General features: G+C 41.8%; 1 protein-coding gene across 3 annotated transcripts in view; it reads left to right on the plus strand.

The window, feature by feature from the left end:
• Positions 1-15,233, plus strand: part of LOC112260166 (serine/threonine-protein kinase PRP4 homolog) — a 39,088-nt gene that overhangs the window by 169 nt on the left and 23,686 nt on the right. For all 3 annotated transcript variants that reach the window (XR_006084297.1, XM_024435060.2, XM_024435061.2), the window contains exons 2-7: positions 427-1,590; positions 2,316-2,453; positions 11,808-11,948; positions 12,418-12,499; positions 12,745-12,952; positions 14,759-14,832. Coding sequence is in view for 2 of the 3 variants with exons in the window: in XM_024435060.2 (XP_024290828.1) it covers positions 427-1,590; positions 2,316-2,453; positions 11,808-11,948; positions 12,418-12,499; positions 12,745-12,952; positions 14,759-14,832 (1,807 nt within the window). In the remaining variant the exon portion in view is untranslated. The remainder of the gene's footprint in view (positions 1-426; positions 1,591-2,315; positions 2,454-11,807; positions 11,949-12,417; positions 12,500-12,744; positions 12,953-14,758; positions 14,833-15,233) is intronic.

The following is a 15,233-nucleotide window of genomic DNA, read 5'->3' on the forward strand; positions in this document are numbered from 1 at the left end:
GTATATAACAGAGAGCCTGTTTCAGTACTGTAGCTAACTAACGCGGCTAACTACAGTAGCTAACGTTAGAAGAAATGTGCCGTTTGTAATTGAAACTAGCTAACTTAGTTATATAGCTAGATGTTTAACGTTGTTTAGGTAGGTAGCTAACGTTATGTAGCTATCTTCCAAGTCAATGTCAGTTATGAAACTCGGAGAAATACTGGACAAGTTTAGACTAATTGAATCAGGTGTGCTTGTTCAAGACTAGAACACAATTGTGAAACGACTGAGGGTCCCCAAGGAAAGGTCTGAGAAACACTTAAGTTGCACCACTAACGTTAGTAGTTGTGGAATAAACCAGCATTAGTTGTCAAATGAACCAATTACAATAGACCTTCCCAATTGACTAATCATTACCCTTTCCTATATCTTTTTCGTTCGCAGGGGAGAGGATGCAGAGAGCTCAGAGAGGAGTGGCAATGAAGAGGAAAATGAGGACCTGTCATGTGAAGAGGAGGAAGAAGGAAGTGCCGGGAAGGTCGAAGCCGGTTCGTTGAAGCTCCGCGTTGCCGTGAGCTCGGCCCAGACCAAGAAGAAGAAACACAAGCACCGCAGCAAACACAAGCGACAGAAGCACGTCTCCCCAGAGGTCAAGGAGCGGCGCCACGGGCACCGGCACAAGCACAAGAGGCACAAGCGTAAAGACAACCCCTCAACCGATGTCTTCTCAAACTGTGGCGATGACGACGCTTCCCTGTACTCCTCCTCTGCCAAGCACCCAAGACTGGAAGATGATGAGATGGCACTTCTGGAGGAGCTGGAGAAACAGAGGGCCCTGATCCAAGCCGAGCTAGATGGTGAACTGACTGAGGGGGGCATGGGGGTACAGTCGGACATGGGGCTCATACTCCAGGGCTTCCACTCTGAAGAGGAGGAGGATGGGGAGCTTCAGGTGGAGAGGGAGCACAATGGGCAGCACTGGTGTATAGGGGCAACAGGTCCCGGGTCCGGCTCAGGCTCACAGACCGCTAAGGACACCTGTAGAGGACGGCGAGAGTCGACAGATGCCGGAAAAGCTAAGCAGAGCAATCCCAATAAAAATGCCAGGAAGAGCAGGACAGACGGGAAGACCAAGGATCGGATGAGAGGACGGAGCACGTCCAGGGATAGAGACGGCAGAAGACATTCCAGGAGTTCAGTGTGCTTTAGGACTCCTCCTGGCACCAGCAAGCAGCCTTCCCCACCGGCTCAGAGCAGAGGAGCCCAAAACCAGGAGCCCAGCGGCAGCAACCACAAGTCACCCGAGCACTACAAGGCCAGGTGGCCAGATAAGGAAGGGGACAAGAAGGCGACCAAGTCCCCCGCCAAGGATGCTTCCTCTGGGAAGGAGAACCGCTCTCCAGGCCTGCGAGGGAGGCCGCCAGGCCCCGCCCTCCAGCTGCAGCGCAGCACGTCCCCATCACAATGTCAGAACTCCCTGGATTCATCCTCAGGCCCCCAGGCAGCTGAGCGAAGGGCCATGTCACCGTCACCACCCAGAGGGGGTCACCCACGCTCCCCGGAGAGTCGAAGGAGAGTGATTGACCGACTGAGACTTCCACCTGGCAGGTCAGAATTTTTGGGGGCCAAATGTCAATTCCAAAACAAACACAGGTGTGTCATAAACATACACACATCCGTCATAAACACACACATTCATTTGTGTTAAATACAGATAAACACGTGCTATTGTTTTCGAGGAGGAGATGTGTCCTCTCGCAACCAGGTACAGAATCCACAAATGAATTTACCGGTAACTTATTGTGACAACCATCAGCTCCTGGGTTATCACTCTCCTCCCGGGATAGACCATGAGCATTGGAATGGGAAGCCCTGGAGTGTATTAATTAGTGTACACTGTACCGCCTTTTTTTGCAACAGAAAATGTTTTGAAACGAAAAGTAGCGTTTCTTATCAGGCAAGTTCAGGTGAGACCCCATTTTGTCCGGTTGCTTCCATTTGGTTTCTAGTGAATACACCCCTAGTAATGTGAGGGGAGGAGGATACTTGCAATATCACTGTTATTGCAGGTAGACCCTTGACAGCTATCAGCAGAAACAGTGCCAATAAGAAAAAACAAGTGCAGATGTTAGTGCAAGAAAGACAAGTACTTAATTGCTATATGGGAGATAGCACTTTACATGTCGTCATGCCACGATATTCCCAAACAAACACGGTCCATTGTACATCATCCCCAAATTGAATACTGTCCAAATAAAATCAGACCCACTTTAGGTAATGCATGGAGAATATTGAATGTTGAACACCTTATCCTTTTGTCACGTGATCTTCAGGATGTGGAGCCAGGAAGAGGCAGGGGTCCGTAGGGACACTAGCCCGGCCCTAGATGCCCGGCGACGGTTCAGCCGCTCACCTTTCAGGCGGAGATCGCGCTCTCCCAGGAGATGCAGCAGGTCACCATTCAGGAGGAGGTGGGTGGAGGACAGGTTCAAAAGTGTTTTTTAGTATCCATATTGGTGCATGTCTCATTATCTGTATAACCACTACCTGTGTTATGTATTTGAGTATAAAACTACAGATGCAGTGCCTTTGGAAAGTATTCAGACCCCTTGAATTTTACCACATTTTGTTACGTTACAGCCTTATTCTAAAATGGATTAAATAAAGAAAAATCCTCAGCAATCTACACACAATACCCCATAATGACAAAAATGAAAACTGCTTCTTAGAAATGTTTGCAAATGTATTAAAAATAAACAACAAATGCCTTATTTACACAAGTATTCAGACCTTCTGCTATGAGTTTGAAATTGTGGTGCATCCTGTTTCCATTGATCATCCTTGATGTTTCTACAACTTGATTAGAGTCCATCTGTAGTAAATTCAATTGATTGGACATGATTTGGAAAGGCACACTTCTGTCTATATAAGGTCCCACAGTTGACTGCATGTCAGAGCAAAGCCATGAGGTCGAAATAATTGTCCAAGACTCCTCCTAAAGCTGACCGCCTGACCAAATTAAGCAATCGGAGGAGAAGGTCCTTGGTCCGGGAGGTTACCAAGAACCCGATGGTCACTCTGACAGCGCTCCAGAGTTCCTTTGTGGGCATTGGAGAACCTTCCAGAAGGACAACCATCTGTGCAGCACTCCACCAATCAGCCCTGAATGGTAGAGTGGCTAGACAGAAGCCACTGATCAATTAAAGGCACATGACAGCCAACTTGGAGTTTTCCAAAAGGCACCTAATGGACTCTCAGACCATGAGAAACGAGATTCTCTGGTTTGATGGAACCAAGATTGAACTCTTTGGCCTGAGTGACAAGTGTCACGTCTGGAAGAAACTTGGCACCATCCCTACGGTGAAGCATGGTGGTGGCAGCATCATACTGTGGGTACTGTTTTCTGGTGCAGGGACTGGGAGACTAGTCAGGATCAAGGGAAAGATCAACGGAGCAAAGTACAGAGAGATCCTTGATGAAAATCTCCGACTGGGGCAAAGGTTCACCTTCAAACAGGACAATGACCATAAGCACACAGCCAAGACAATGCAGGAGTGGCTTCGGGACAAGTCTCTGAATGTCCTAGAGTAGCCCAGCCAGAGCCCGGACTTGAACCCGATTGAACATCTCTGGAGAGACCTGAAAATGCCTGTACACCTACGCTCCCCATCCAACCTGACAGAGCTTGAGAGGATCTGCAGAGAAGATTGGGAGAAACTCCCCAAATACAGGTGTGCAAAGTAGAGGTCGGCCGATTATGATTTTTCAACGCCGATTATAGGAGGGCCCCCCCAAAAAAAAACCGATACCGATTAATCGGTCGGTTTTTGTTTATTTGTATTAATGACAATCACAACAATACTTAATATAATACATCAATAAAATCAATTTAGCCTCAAATAAATAATGAAACATGTTCAATTTGGTTTAAATAATGGAAAAACAAAGTGTTGGAGAAGAAAGTAAATGTGCAATATGTGCTATGTAAGAAAGCTAACGTTTAAGTTCCTTGCTCAGAACATGAGAACATATGAAAGCTGGTGGTTACTTTTAACATGAGTCTTCAATATTCCCAGGTAAGAAGTTTGGGGTTGTAGTTATTATTGGAATTATAGGACTATTTCCCTCTATACCATTTTGTATTTCATTAACCTTTGACTATTGGATTTTCTTATAGGCACTTTAGTATTGCCAGTGTAACAGTATAGCTTCCGTCCCTCACCTCGCTCCTCCCTGGGCTCGAACCAGGACCACAATGACAACAGCCACCCTCTAAGCAGCGTTACTCATGGAGAGCAAGGGAAACAACCACAGGCTCAGAGCGAGTGACGTTTGAAACGCTATTAGCCCGCTCTAACTAGCCAGCCATTTCACTTCGGTTACACCAGCCTCATCTCATCTCGGGAGTTGATAGGCTTAAAGTCATAAACAGCGCAATGCTTGACCCACAACAAAGAGCTGCTGGCAAAACACACAAGTGCTGTTTGAATGAATGTTTACGCGCCTGCTTCTGCCTACCACCGCTCAGTCAGATACTTAGATGCTTGTATGCTCAGTCAGATTATATGCAATGCAGGACACGCTAGATAATATCTAGTAATATCATCAACCATGTGTAGTTATCCTGTGATTATGATTGTTTTTTTATAAGATAAGTTTAATGTTAGTTAGCAACTTACCTTGGCTTACAACATTCGCGTAACAGGCAGTCTCCTTGTGGAGTGCAACGAGAAAGGCAGGTCGTTATTGTGTTGGACTAGTTAACTGTAAGGTTGCAAGATTGGATCCCCCGAGCTGACAAGGTGAAAATCTGTCGTTGTGCCCCTGAACGAGGCAGTTAACCCACCGTTCCTAGGCCGTCATTGAAAATAAGAATGTGTTCTTCACTGCCTTGCCTAGTTAAATAAAGGTGTATAAAAAGAAATCGGTGTCCAAAAATACCGATTTCCAATTATGAAAACTTGAAATCAGCACTAATTAATCGGCCATTCCGATTAATCGGTCGACCTCTAGTGCGAAGCTTGTAGTGTCATACCCAAGAAGACTTGAGGCTGTAATCACTGCCAAAGGTGCTTCAACAAAGTACTGAGTAAAGCATCTGAATGCTTAGTGGCAAGAAAAGGTATGTAAACCCTTTGGAAATACCTGGATATCTGCATAAATTGGTCATAAAATGTGAACTGATCTTCATCTAGGTCACAACAATAGACATATAGTCTGCTTAAACTAATTACACGCAAACAATTATACGTGTTCATGTCTATTGAACTCCGCGTGTAAACATTCACAGTGCAGGTTGGAAAAAGTATGTGTAACTGGTAGACCCTCCTTTGGCAGCAATATCCTCAACCAAACGTCATCTGTAGTTGCGGCTCAGACCTGCACAATGGTCAGGTGGAATTTTGGACCATTTCACTTCACAAAACTGTTTCAGTTCAGCAATATTCTTGGTGTCTGGTGTGAACTGCTCTCTTGAGGTCATGCCACAGCACCCCAATTGGGTTTAGGTCAGGACTGGGCCACTCCAGAAGGCGTTTGGGCCACTCCAGAAGCCCCAAACCACGATGCCCCTCCACCATACTTTACAGGTGGGATGAGGTTTTGATGTTGGTGCGCTGTGCCTTTTTTTTCTCCACACATAGTGTTGTGTGTTCCTTCCAAACATCTCAACTTTAGTTTAATCTGTCCACATATTTTGCTAGTAGCGCTGTCCAGGTGCACTTTTGCAAACTTCAGACATGCAGCAATGGGTTTTTTGGACAGCAGTGGCTTCTTCCGTGGTGTCCTCCCATGAACACCATTCTTGTTTAGTGTTTTACGTATCGTAGACTCGTCAACAGAGATGTTAGCATGTTCCAGAGATTTCTGTAAATCTTTAGCTGACACTCTAGGATTCTTCTTCGCCTCATTGAGCATTCTGCGCTGTGCTCTTGCAGTCGTCTTTCCAGGATGGCCACTCCTAGGGAGAGTAGCAACAGTGCTGAACTTTCTACATTTAGAGACCATTTTGTCTTACCATGGACTGATGAACATCAAGGCTAGATACTTTTAGAGATACTTTTGTAACCCTTTCCAGCTTTATGCAAGTCAACAATTCTTAATCTTAGGTCTTCTGAGATCTCTTTTGTTCAAGGCGTGGCTCACATCAGAAAATGCTTCTTGTGAATTGCAAACATTTGTAGTTTTATTTTATTGGGCAAGTCAGCTCTAACCAACATCTCCAATCTCGTCTCATTGATTAGACTCCAAGTTAGCTGACTCCAATTAGCTTTTGAAGAAGTAATTAGCCTAGGGGTTCACATACTTTTTCTTTCCATAGTGGTTCGTCCTTTAAAAGTTGCAGTACAGTTTGCTTGATGCTGCAGAATTCTATGGCACGTTATTTAAGTGCCAACCACTGGTACCATTAATGCTAGTTAGTGCTAGTTTGACCACCAAGAGGGCATCTTTGAGAAGCATTTGATAGCCTTCAATAGTGCCTGTACTAGAAAATGTATAACCTTTTTTTTGTAAGAACACAGTATATGGGACTGATTTTAAGAAATTTAGCTTAATTAATTTGCTTAATATTATGGTGTTTCTAGTCCAAGAACAACTCAAATTTCTCTGGGTTTCCATTAGGATGGAACGGAAAATATGTCACTACAGCGTGACGGTCGGGAGTAGGCTACAGTACTTGGCTATTTTGCTAAAGAATCCCTCTGTCGTGCGGGAGACAGGTTCAATTCTCTGACGGGGAGGAAGGAGTAGGCTGTCCTTGTAAATAAGAATTTGTTCTTAACTGACTTGCCTACCCAAACGGAGATTCAGTGAAAATAAAAATCTCATTGATTTATCAAGACCAGTCCCCATGCTTGTCTCAGAGCAGTGCGAAACAGTGCTAAAATAGTTGTAGGCTATTGCTTCAAATCCTATTGCTTCTAACTTCAATATGCTCTTCAAATAAATAAGACCATTTTTAACAGCACATTACTCAACACTAGTGGCGGACAGCACCGGGAGACCCATGAGGCGGCTTTTGGATTTAATTCTGAATCCTCTATATGTAATTATTGGCAGTCACGTCATATTTTTCGATATACTGTAGGCCTACCATAGACTCAGTAGTGTTGAGTAATGTGCTGTTAAAAGTGGTGTGGGTCTTATTTGAAGAGCATATTGAAGTTGGAAGCAATAGAATTTGAAGCACAAAGTATCAAAATACAGAGCGGTGTTGGTAAAGGAATATTGTCCTGCTAATAGCCCATAATGGGCTATAATATTACTGTACGTGGTGTCCAGGTCAGGAAAACCAAAGCATTTCTTAATTAAAGACTATCAGAAAGAATGTTGGTAATTTTTTTTTTGATCCAAAGCCATGAATGAGTGTGTCACTCAGCTTTATGTAGGTGCCGGGTTATATAACTTTGCCATCAACTTGAAAATATATAACAATATTTTGGAGGTTATTTTGTTTTGTTTTTAAACGAAAGTGAGCGATTGTAATCTGAATATAGGCCAAAACATTTATTTCTGTTTTTAGAGGGACAGAAATGCTGGGCCAATTGTGCGCCGCCCTATGTGATTCCCAATCAGGGGTCGGATGTGATCCATTATATTTTTTGTATTTTCTGGTGGATTAAACTGAAATTGCAACCAATCACGGCCAACCTAACTACCAGCTACCTGCTAATAGCCATGATCGTGCTGGACAACGTGACCATGTGTGTATTTTCCAGTGAACAACCATTTCTTTACCTTCATTAGACAACTTTGTTCCAATATTTCTGTAATTCAGTGATATTTATTCCCATAGTAATTTGTTATGGATCCATAACTAAGTAAACATCTGCATTTTGAAAGTGTTTTTTTTATCATTATTTATTAACGAAAGCATAAAGATATGGATGAAGAAATACAGTACTGTAAAGTACATGCTTTTACATTTGGATAATAAAGCATTTAAAGAGTTTTGCATATATAAGCCACCTGAATTTGTTTATTAGGCTATAGCAGAACAGCACAACGGAGCACAACGGTCCGGACCGCCCTTGCTGTGCCTGGGTAGCAGTTGATCAAGTTCTGTTGTCAGAAGAGGAATGGAAATGTCAGGATGAACCGACGACCTGATGAAACTGCCAGGTATGTTGACTCTGAATGTCGGAGGTGCAGTTCCAGAGCTCACTGGTGTGCCTGGCATTGTGACTCCATCTCGTTCCTCGCCCTCTTCAACGCGTCATTCTCCGCCAATGCCACCTGGCTCTGGACCAACGCAGCAGCTGTCGCCCGTATCTGCCCTCAGATGTTTATCTTTCTGCTGGTCTGCCTTCAATGGCTCGATCTCGGTCTTCAAAGTTTGAATCTGATCCATGTGCACCTTCATCAGATGAGCAGAATGGTACCGCCCTGAGCCCCCATCGATTAGTGGCCTATGAACAGGTACAGTAGGCGACAATACTGTGAAGTAGGCCTAATAATGCAAAAAAACTATGCTTAAATCGACTGCTGTTCTTTACTGTATGCTGCACATTTTTACATTGTATTCCATTTCCAGCGAGACTATTCAAGCCATCGACTCACTGATGAATGAAGATTATGAGCGATCGGCAAAGGCAATCTGTAATCTGATGGCATCACGGCACAACATCAACATTGCTCTAATCACTGTCAGAAGACAGTTGAAGAAACTGGTGTGGACTTATGGAAAGTCTCGGTAAGACATATAAATATATTTTTATATGTGTATATAAATAAAACATCCATTTTTTTCCCCCCCTTGAACATTAACCATGTTTGTTCGCTTGTTCTGTAGGTTCGGCCCGATAATTTGTCTGACGAACAAAGAACTTTGCGTCCTGCGGGTCCAGGCATGGATCAAATCTGGCAAAACATTCAATGTCATCTTCACAGACGAATCAACCGTGGCCCTTGAGCAATTTGCTTAAAATTGCTACAGAAAAAAGAAAGAAGGTTAAGCAAGCCGAGTCCCAAGCATCCGCTCAAACTCGACGTGTGTGGGGATATTTCTCGCCAGGGACCAGGCCCGAATTTGATTTTTGATGGTTAGCTTGGCTATTTACAAATCAAAAGGTACATCAAATATTGTAGCCTACAACACATGGACTGCTATGTGTTCCACAATTCACTGTTGCCTCCTTTTTCAGGTGTCATGGCTCAAGATTTCTTTGAGGAAGAAATCAAGAGATATGCTGGACCATATGTCAGAGAGGTGTTTCTGGGACCACATTGTTTCTTTCAAGGTCACTTGCTCTGAGACCTTGAAGTAGTGGTTCCCTTTGCTCTGCAAGGGCCGCGGCATTTGTGGCGCGATAGGTAACGATGCTTCGTGGGTGAATGTTGTTGATGTGTGCAGAGGGTCCCCGGTTCGATCCCGGGTATGGGCGAGGGGACGGTCTAAAGTTATACTGTTACATTTAGGCCTATGTACATGTATATTTCTAGTGTTGTACCTAATGTTGGCTGTTAGGCTAAAAAATTTATTTTTTTTCAAATGCGGGCAATGACCCAAAACACTGCCGCCCGGGTTTGCATTGCAAATGAGGGCATAAACTGAGTCAAGATGCCAGCAGATTTTATGTAGTAAAATAAAGGTTAAATAAATAAGACAACACCTACGGTATGCCTACAGTATATCTAAAAATGTTTTTTATTAATCTCATCTTGTAGGTCTACTGATTTTCAACCCGATTGAACTTGTTTGGCATCAACTGAAAATATTAATCCATATCTCTGCCAAGCCTACAAGCAAAGATGAACTGGTGAAGGACATCAAGATGTTTTGGCAAGAGAAATTGATGATACTACAATGCAACAAATACATTGATCATCTCAGCGTGGTTGTGGAAGTGCAATGTTTCAATAACCATCTGCATTTTGAATGTCTTTTTTCTAGTTATTTTATTAACAAAAGCATGAAGATGTTGATGAAGAAATCACTACTGTAAATAAAAACACGGTGTCTTGTTTACATTCTTTATTGTAACCATAATGTCACAAATCATTTGTATTTACCTTTCCAATTACTTTTAGATTTTGGGATTAATTTGATAATATGGTGTTTCTAATTACAAGAAAAACAAAAAATCCTCTAGGATGAAATGGAAAATATGGTGCTGTACAATGTGACTGTCGGGAGTAGGCTACAGTATTTAGCTAAAGAATCCCGGGTACCGGGGTTCAATTTCCCGGATGGGGACGAAGGATTAGGCTGTCCTTGTAAATAAGAATTTGTTCTTAACTGACTTGTCTAGTTTAAAGGTTACACTGAGAGTATAACATTTCTACACCCTTATTGTATAATTGTAGTCTAACCAATACCCAAACGGAGATTCAGTGAAGATAAAAATGTCATTGGTTTATCAAGACCAGTCCCCATACTTGGCTCAGAGCAGAGTGAAACGGTGCTAAAATAGTTGTAGGCTGTTGCTTCAAATCCTGTTGCTTCCAACTTCAATATGCTCTTTAAATAAGACCTACATCACTTTTAACAGAACATTACTCAACACTAGTGAGACTTATGTCGCCTACAGTATTTTGGAAAATATGACGTGACTGCCAATAATCACATATAGAAGATTGGAGGATATTTCTGTAATTCAGTGATATTTATTCCCATAGTAATTTATCCATAACTAAATAAACATTGCCATTTTGAAATAGTATTTTTATTTTATTAATGATAAGAAGGTATTAGTTACATTGTTTTAGTTTGAACGTGCAGACTAGCACGGGAAAGTTTCCCTAGTCAGCACGATTATTAGTGCTATGCCCCTTAAAGTGTTCTGTACTACCCAGGGTGGGGGTCCATCCCTACCCTCGTGCCTTGAACCTCGCACGCTTTCAGTGGTTACAGCTGGAGAACTGCAAGGCAATCCCATTGTGCACCACTCGGGAGACATGACCAATATGATCAATATATTGTCCTGCTAATAACAGGGTTAATAATATATCTGTGAGAATATACAAGGGGCTTTTATATAATTCAAAATTAATAATAATGGTTTTGTTTAAAAATATATATAATTTGGAGATTTCATTGTCAAATAATGTAAAATGAGCCAGAAAAAGGCCATTCTTGAATATGGGGTGAGACATTGTTGCCAATTTGTAAATTAGCCAGTTTGTTATTTAGAATGATTTTTTTCTGTTTTTAGAGGGAGAGAAACCAAAAACCTACTATCATCTTATGGGTCTCCCAGTCGAGGTCAGCACGGGTATTGAACCAGCATCTGTAGCAGTGTCTTAGACCTGGTCTGGAGCAATGAAGTGGTGACGCAGGGTACCGTACTAATCCACAAATTACCTCTAAGTACCGCAGTATAATCGCAAAACTTTTAGTGGAGCAACCACTGTATGTAAGTGTGATATTTCTGTTTTTTATTTTTTATAAATTAGCAAACATTTATAAAAACCTGTTTTTGCTTTGTGATTATGGGGTATTGTGTGTAGATCGATGAGGAAAAAAACGAATTGAATCTATTTTAGAATAAGGCTGTAACGTAACAATGTGGAATTGTCAAGGGGTCTGAATACTTTCTGAAGGCACTGTAGGTCACTAGTCCTATTGTCTGTGCATTGAAGGTCTGCTTAGACTGAAACTTCATTCTTTATATTGATATTTAAATACAATAACGAGTTTTATAATGGAGAGAATTGCAACTCACATAAGTTTTGGGTTATGAAATTTCGATTGTAAGGTGTTTTGTTATTCTTGAAGATTCAATGGTAATAGCTATATCATTAATATAAATGACCATTGATCAGCAGGATGCCTTCCATATTGCACCTGTAAGATGCTCAGGCTTTTTCTTCGCTCTTCTCCATAGGTCGTTGGATCGGTTGGGACGGAGGCTGCGGTGGCGTTCCAGATCCCAGGAGAGGAGATGGAGCCGGGACAGAGAGGACAAGTTCAAAGGCAGCCTCTCGGAGGGAATGAGGGTCGACAAGGAGGACTCTGAAGATGAAGTGTAGGCAGTGCACTAAGGAATTTTAGTTGCTTATACCCTATGAAAGTCATGCATCATGTACCCTCTAATCTTTTGAATGGGCATAACGATTATATCATAACATTTGTGGAAACGTAGTCATTTAAGGTGTGTATATATACAATTATATTTGTGTTTGTGGATACATTTACTTCTGCCAGATGCCTTTTATAAGTTTTGCCTTGAAAACGCTTAAAAAACCTACAAATGTTCAAAAACTGGAAAATGACAGAACACTTTAATAGGGTATTGCTTACCTCAGATTTTGTCTTAAGTGTTGACTGTATGGTTCATACACATGATTCAACATTAATCAATTTCAGTCTCATTAAACCACACCATTTTTGTTTTAGGGCAGGCTTTTTGTAATATAAGCTTTTGTTCATGAGTGTGGGAAGGATGACCACATTGTATGTGTTTGTCGAGAGTTGACGTGGTGTTTCCTGTCCAGGCTGGAAGATTACGATGTGGATGAGGAGGACGAGGAGGCTCTCATTGAACAGAGGAGGCTACAGCGCCTGGCCATCGTCCAGGTGGGTGATAAGACCTCAATAATATCATCCTCGATGCACTGACATTACTTTAAACAGAGCCATAAACAGCCGTTTAATGTCATGATATGCCATTTACCCTGTATTATTGGTTATTGTCATCCACTGCATGCCCACATGGCACACACAGGTGTTTGATTGTTAGTTCATCATGTGTGTACATGTTGGTGTGCCTGTGCTTGGTATTCATGCTTACATTGTGTGTCTATCTGTGTTCCCATGAACAGAAGTACAAGGGAGGGAACGAGGGTAGTAACATGTCGGCACCATCGGAGCCCGGCAGCCCCCAGAGCAGCCTACGCAGCCGCTCGCCGTCGCCAGACGACATCTTGGAGCGCGTGGCGGCCGATGTCAAAGAGTATGAGCGGGAAAACGTGGACACCTTCGAAGAAAACATTAAGGCAAAGCACAACCTCATCGAACAGGAAAAAGACGGTACACTGGTGTGTGTGTGTTCACCAAACCTGTGGAAAACTAAGACATATGAAATACTTTCAGATACTTGAGCCACATTTGATTTAATTTGCTCAGTAGAAACACCATGAAGTATGTATTGAAAGTATTTGACATATGCATTTGACCCAGGTGCGTGTGCGTGTTTTTGTCATGCTGATAGAAGCTCATGCTGGTACATGAATCAGTAGTGGGGATAGAAACTAGAGGTCGACCGATTAATCGGAATGTCCGATTAATTAGGGGCCGACTTCAAGTTTTCATAACAATCGGTAATCAGCATTTTTGGACACCGATTATGGCCGATTACATGTTATGCGAGTGCAGCAAGGAGCCAAGGTAAGGTGCTAGCTAGCATTAAACTTATCTTATAAAAAACAATCAATCTTAACATAATCACTAGTTAACTACACATGGTTGATGATATTACTAGCTTGTCCTGCGTTGCATATAATCGATGTGGTGCCTGTTAATTTATCATTGAATCACAGCCTACTTCGCCCGCCAAACGGGTGATTTAACAAGCGCATTCGCTAAAAAAGCGCTATTTGTTGCACCAATGTGTACCTAACCATAAACATCAACGCCTTTCTTAAAATCAATACACAGAAGTATATATTTTTAAACCTGCATATTTAGTTAAAAGAAATTCATGTTAGCAGGCAATATTAAACTAGGGAAATTGTGTCACCTCTCTTGTGTTCGTTGCACGCAGAGTCACGGTATATGCAACCGTTTGGGCCGCCTGGCTCGTTGCGAACTAATTTGCCAGAATTTTACGTAATTATGACATAACATTGAAGGTTGTGTAATGTAACAGCAATATTTTGACTTATGGATGCCATCCGTTAGATAAAATACGGAACGGTTCCGTATTTCACTGAAAGAATAAACGTTTTGTTTTCGAAATGATAGTTTCCGGATTTGACCATATTAATGACCTAAGGCTCGTATTTCTGTGTGTTATTATATTATAATTAAGTTTATGATTTACTAGAGCAGTCTGACTTAGCGGTGGTAGGCAGCAGCAGGCTCGTAAGCATTCATTCAAACAGCACTTTACTGTGTTTGCCAGCAGCTCTTCGCAATTCTTCAAGCATTGCGCTGTTTATGACTTCAAGCCTATAAACTCCCGAGATTAGGCTGGCCATACTAAAGTACCTATTAGAACATCCAATAGTCAAAGGTATATGAAATACAAATGGTATAGAGAGAAATATTCCTATAATAACTACAACCTAAAACTTCTTACCTGGGAATATTGAAGACTCATGTTAAAAGGAACCACCAGCTTTCATATGTTCTCATGTTCTGAGCAAGGAACTTAAACGTTAGCTTTTTTACATGGCACATATTGCACTTTTACTTTCATCTCCAACACTTTGTTTTTGCATTATTTAAACCAAATTGAACATGTTTCATTATTTATTTGAGACTTAATTGATTTTATTGATGTATTATATTAAGTTAAAATAAGTGTTCATTGTTCATTCATTTGTCATTATATATAAAAATTGTCCGATTAATCGGTATCGGCTTTTTTGTCCTCCAATAATCGGTATCGGCTTTGAAAAATCATAATAGGTCGACCTTTAATAGAAACATAATTTGTCTCATTTTGCATGGCTTCAGACTAATACTTTTGATGGTGATCGAGTTACAAATGTAGTTCCAAAGTCCATTATTCATTATGTCATATCCTATTTTACACAATGAATTCTTATTTATAAATCAAATGTATGGCCTTTTGACATCAGCAGTATTCACAAAATGCTTTTTCTTTTTTAGAAGGAACCAACCAGAAAAAAACATCCGCCCCTGATATGTTCACTGAATCGGATGACATGTTCGCCGCCTACGATGTGAGTACTCCTCCTGTTGCTATGATTCCATTCCGATTCTGACCACCATGACATGTACGAGTCTTCAACTTTTAATTGAAGTTGTCTATGGAATAGGATTCTGGCAGATAGTTGCACAGTGTGGTGTCCGGTTCACCTTTGTATTACTGTCAAAACAAGCTTCTGTCAGTGGTAACTGTAAACTAGGCCACAGCGTTTTCTCTGGTGACATTTCTGTGAGAACTGCTAGTTCGATTCAGAGTCTGGGTGTCACATAAATCATTAACTGAGGTCAGTGGGGAACTTGCACATTGATCCTAAGTCAGAATACCACCTCAACTGTGTCTGAATAGGTTTTGTATTGCAGCCTGACAGTCAGACCTGGGTTCAACAAGTATTACACTGAACAAAAATATAAATGC

The sequence above is a fragment of the Oncorhynchus tshawytscha genome, linkage group LG10, assembly GCF_018296145.1.
Source record: "Oncorhynchus tshawytscha isolate Ot180627B linkage group LG10, Otsh_v2.0, whole genome shotgun sequence".
Taxonomy (NCBI): domain Eukaryota; kingdom Metazoa; phylum Chordata; class Actinopteri; order Salmoniformes; family Salmonidae; genus Oncorhynchus; species Oncorhynchus tshawytscha.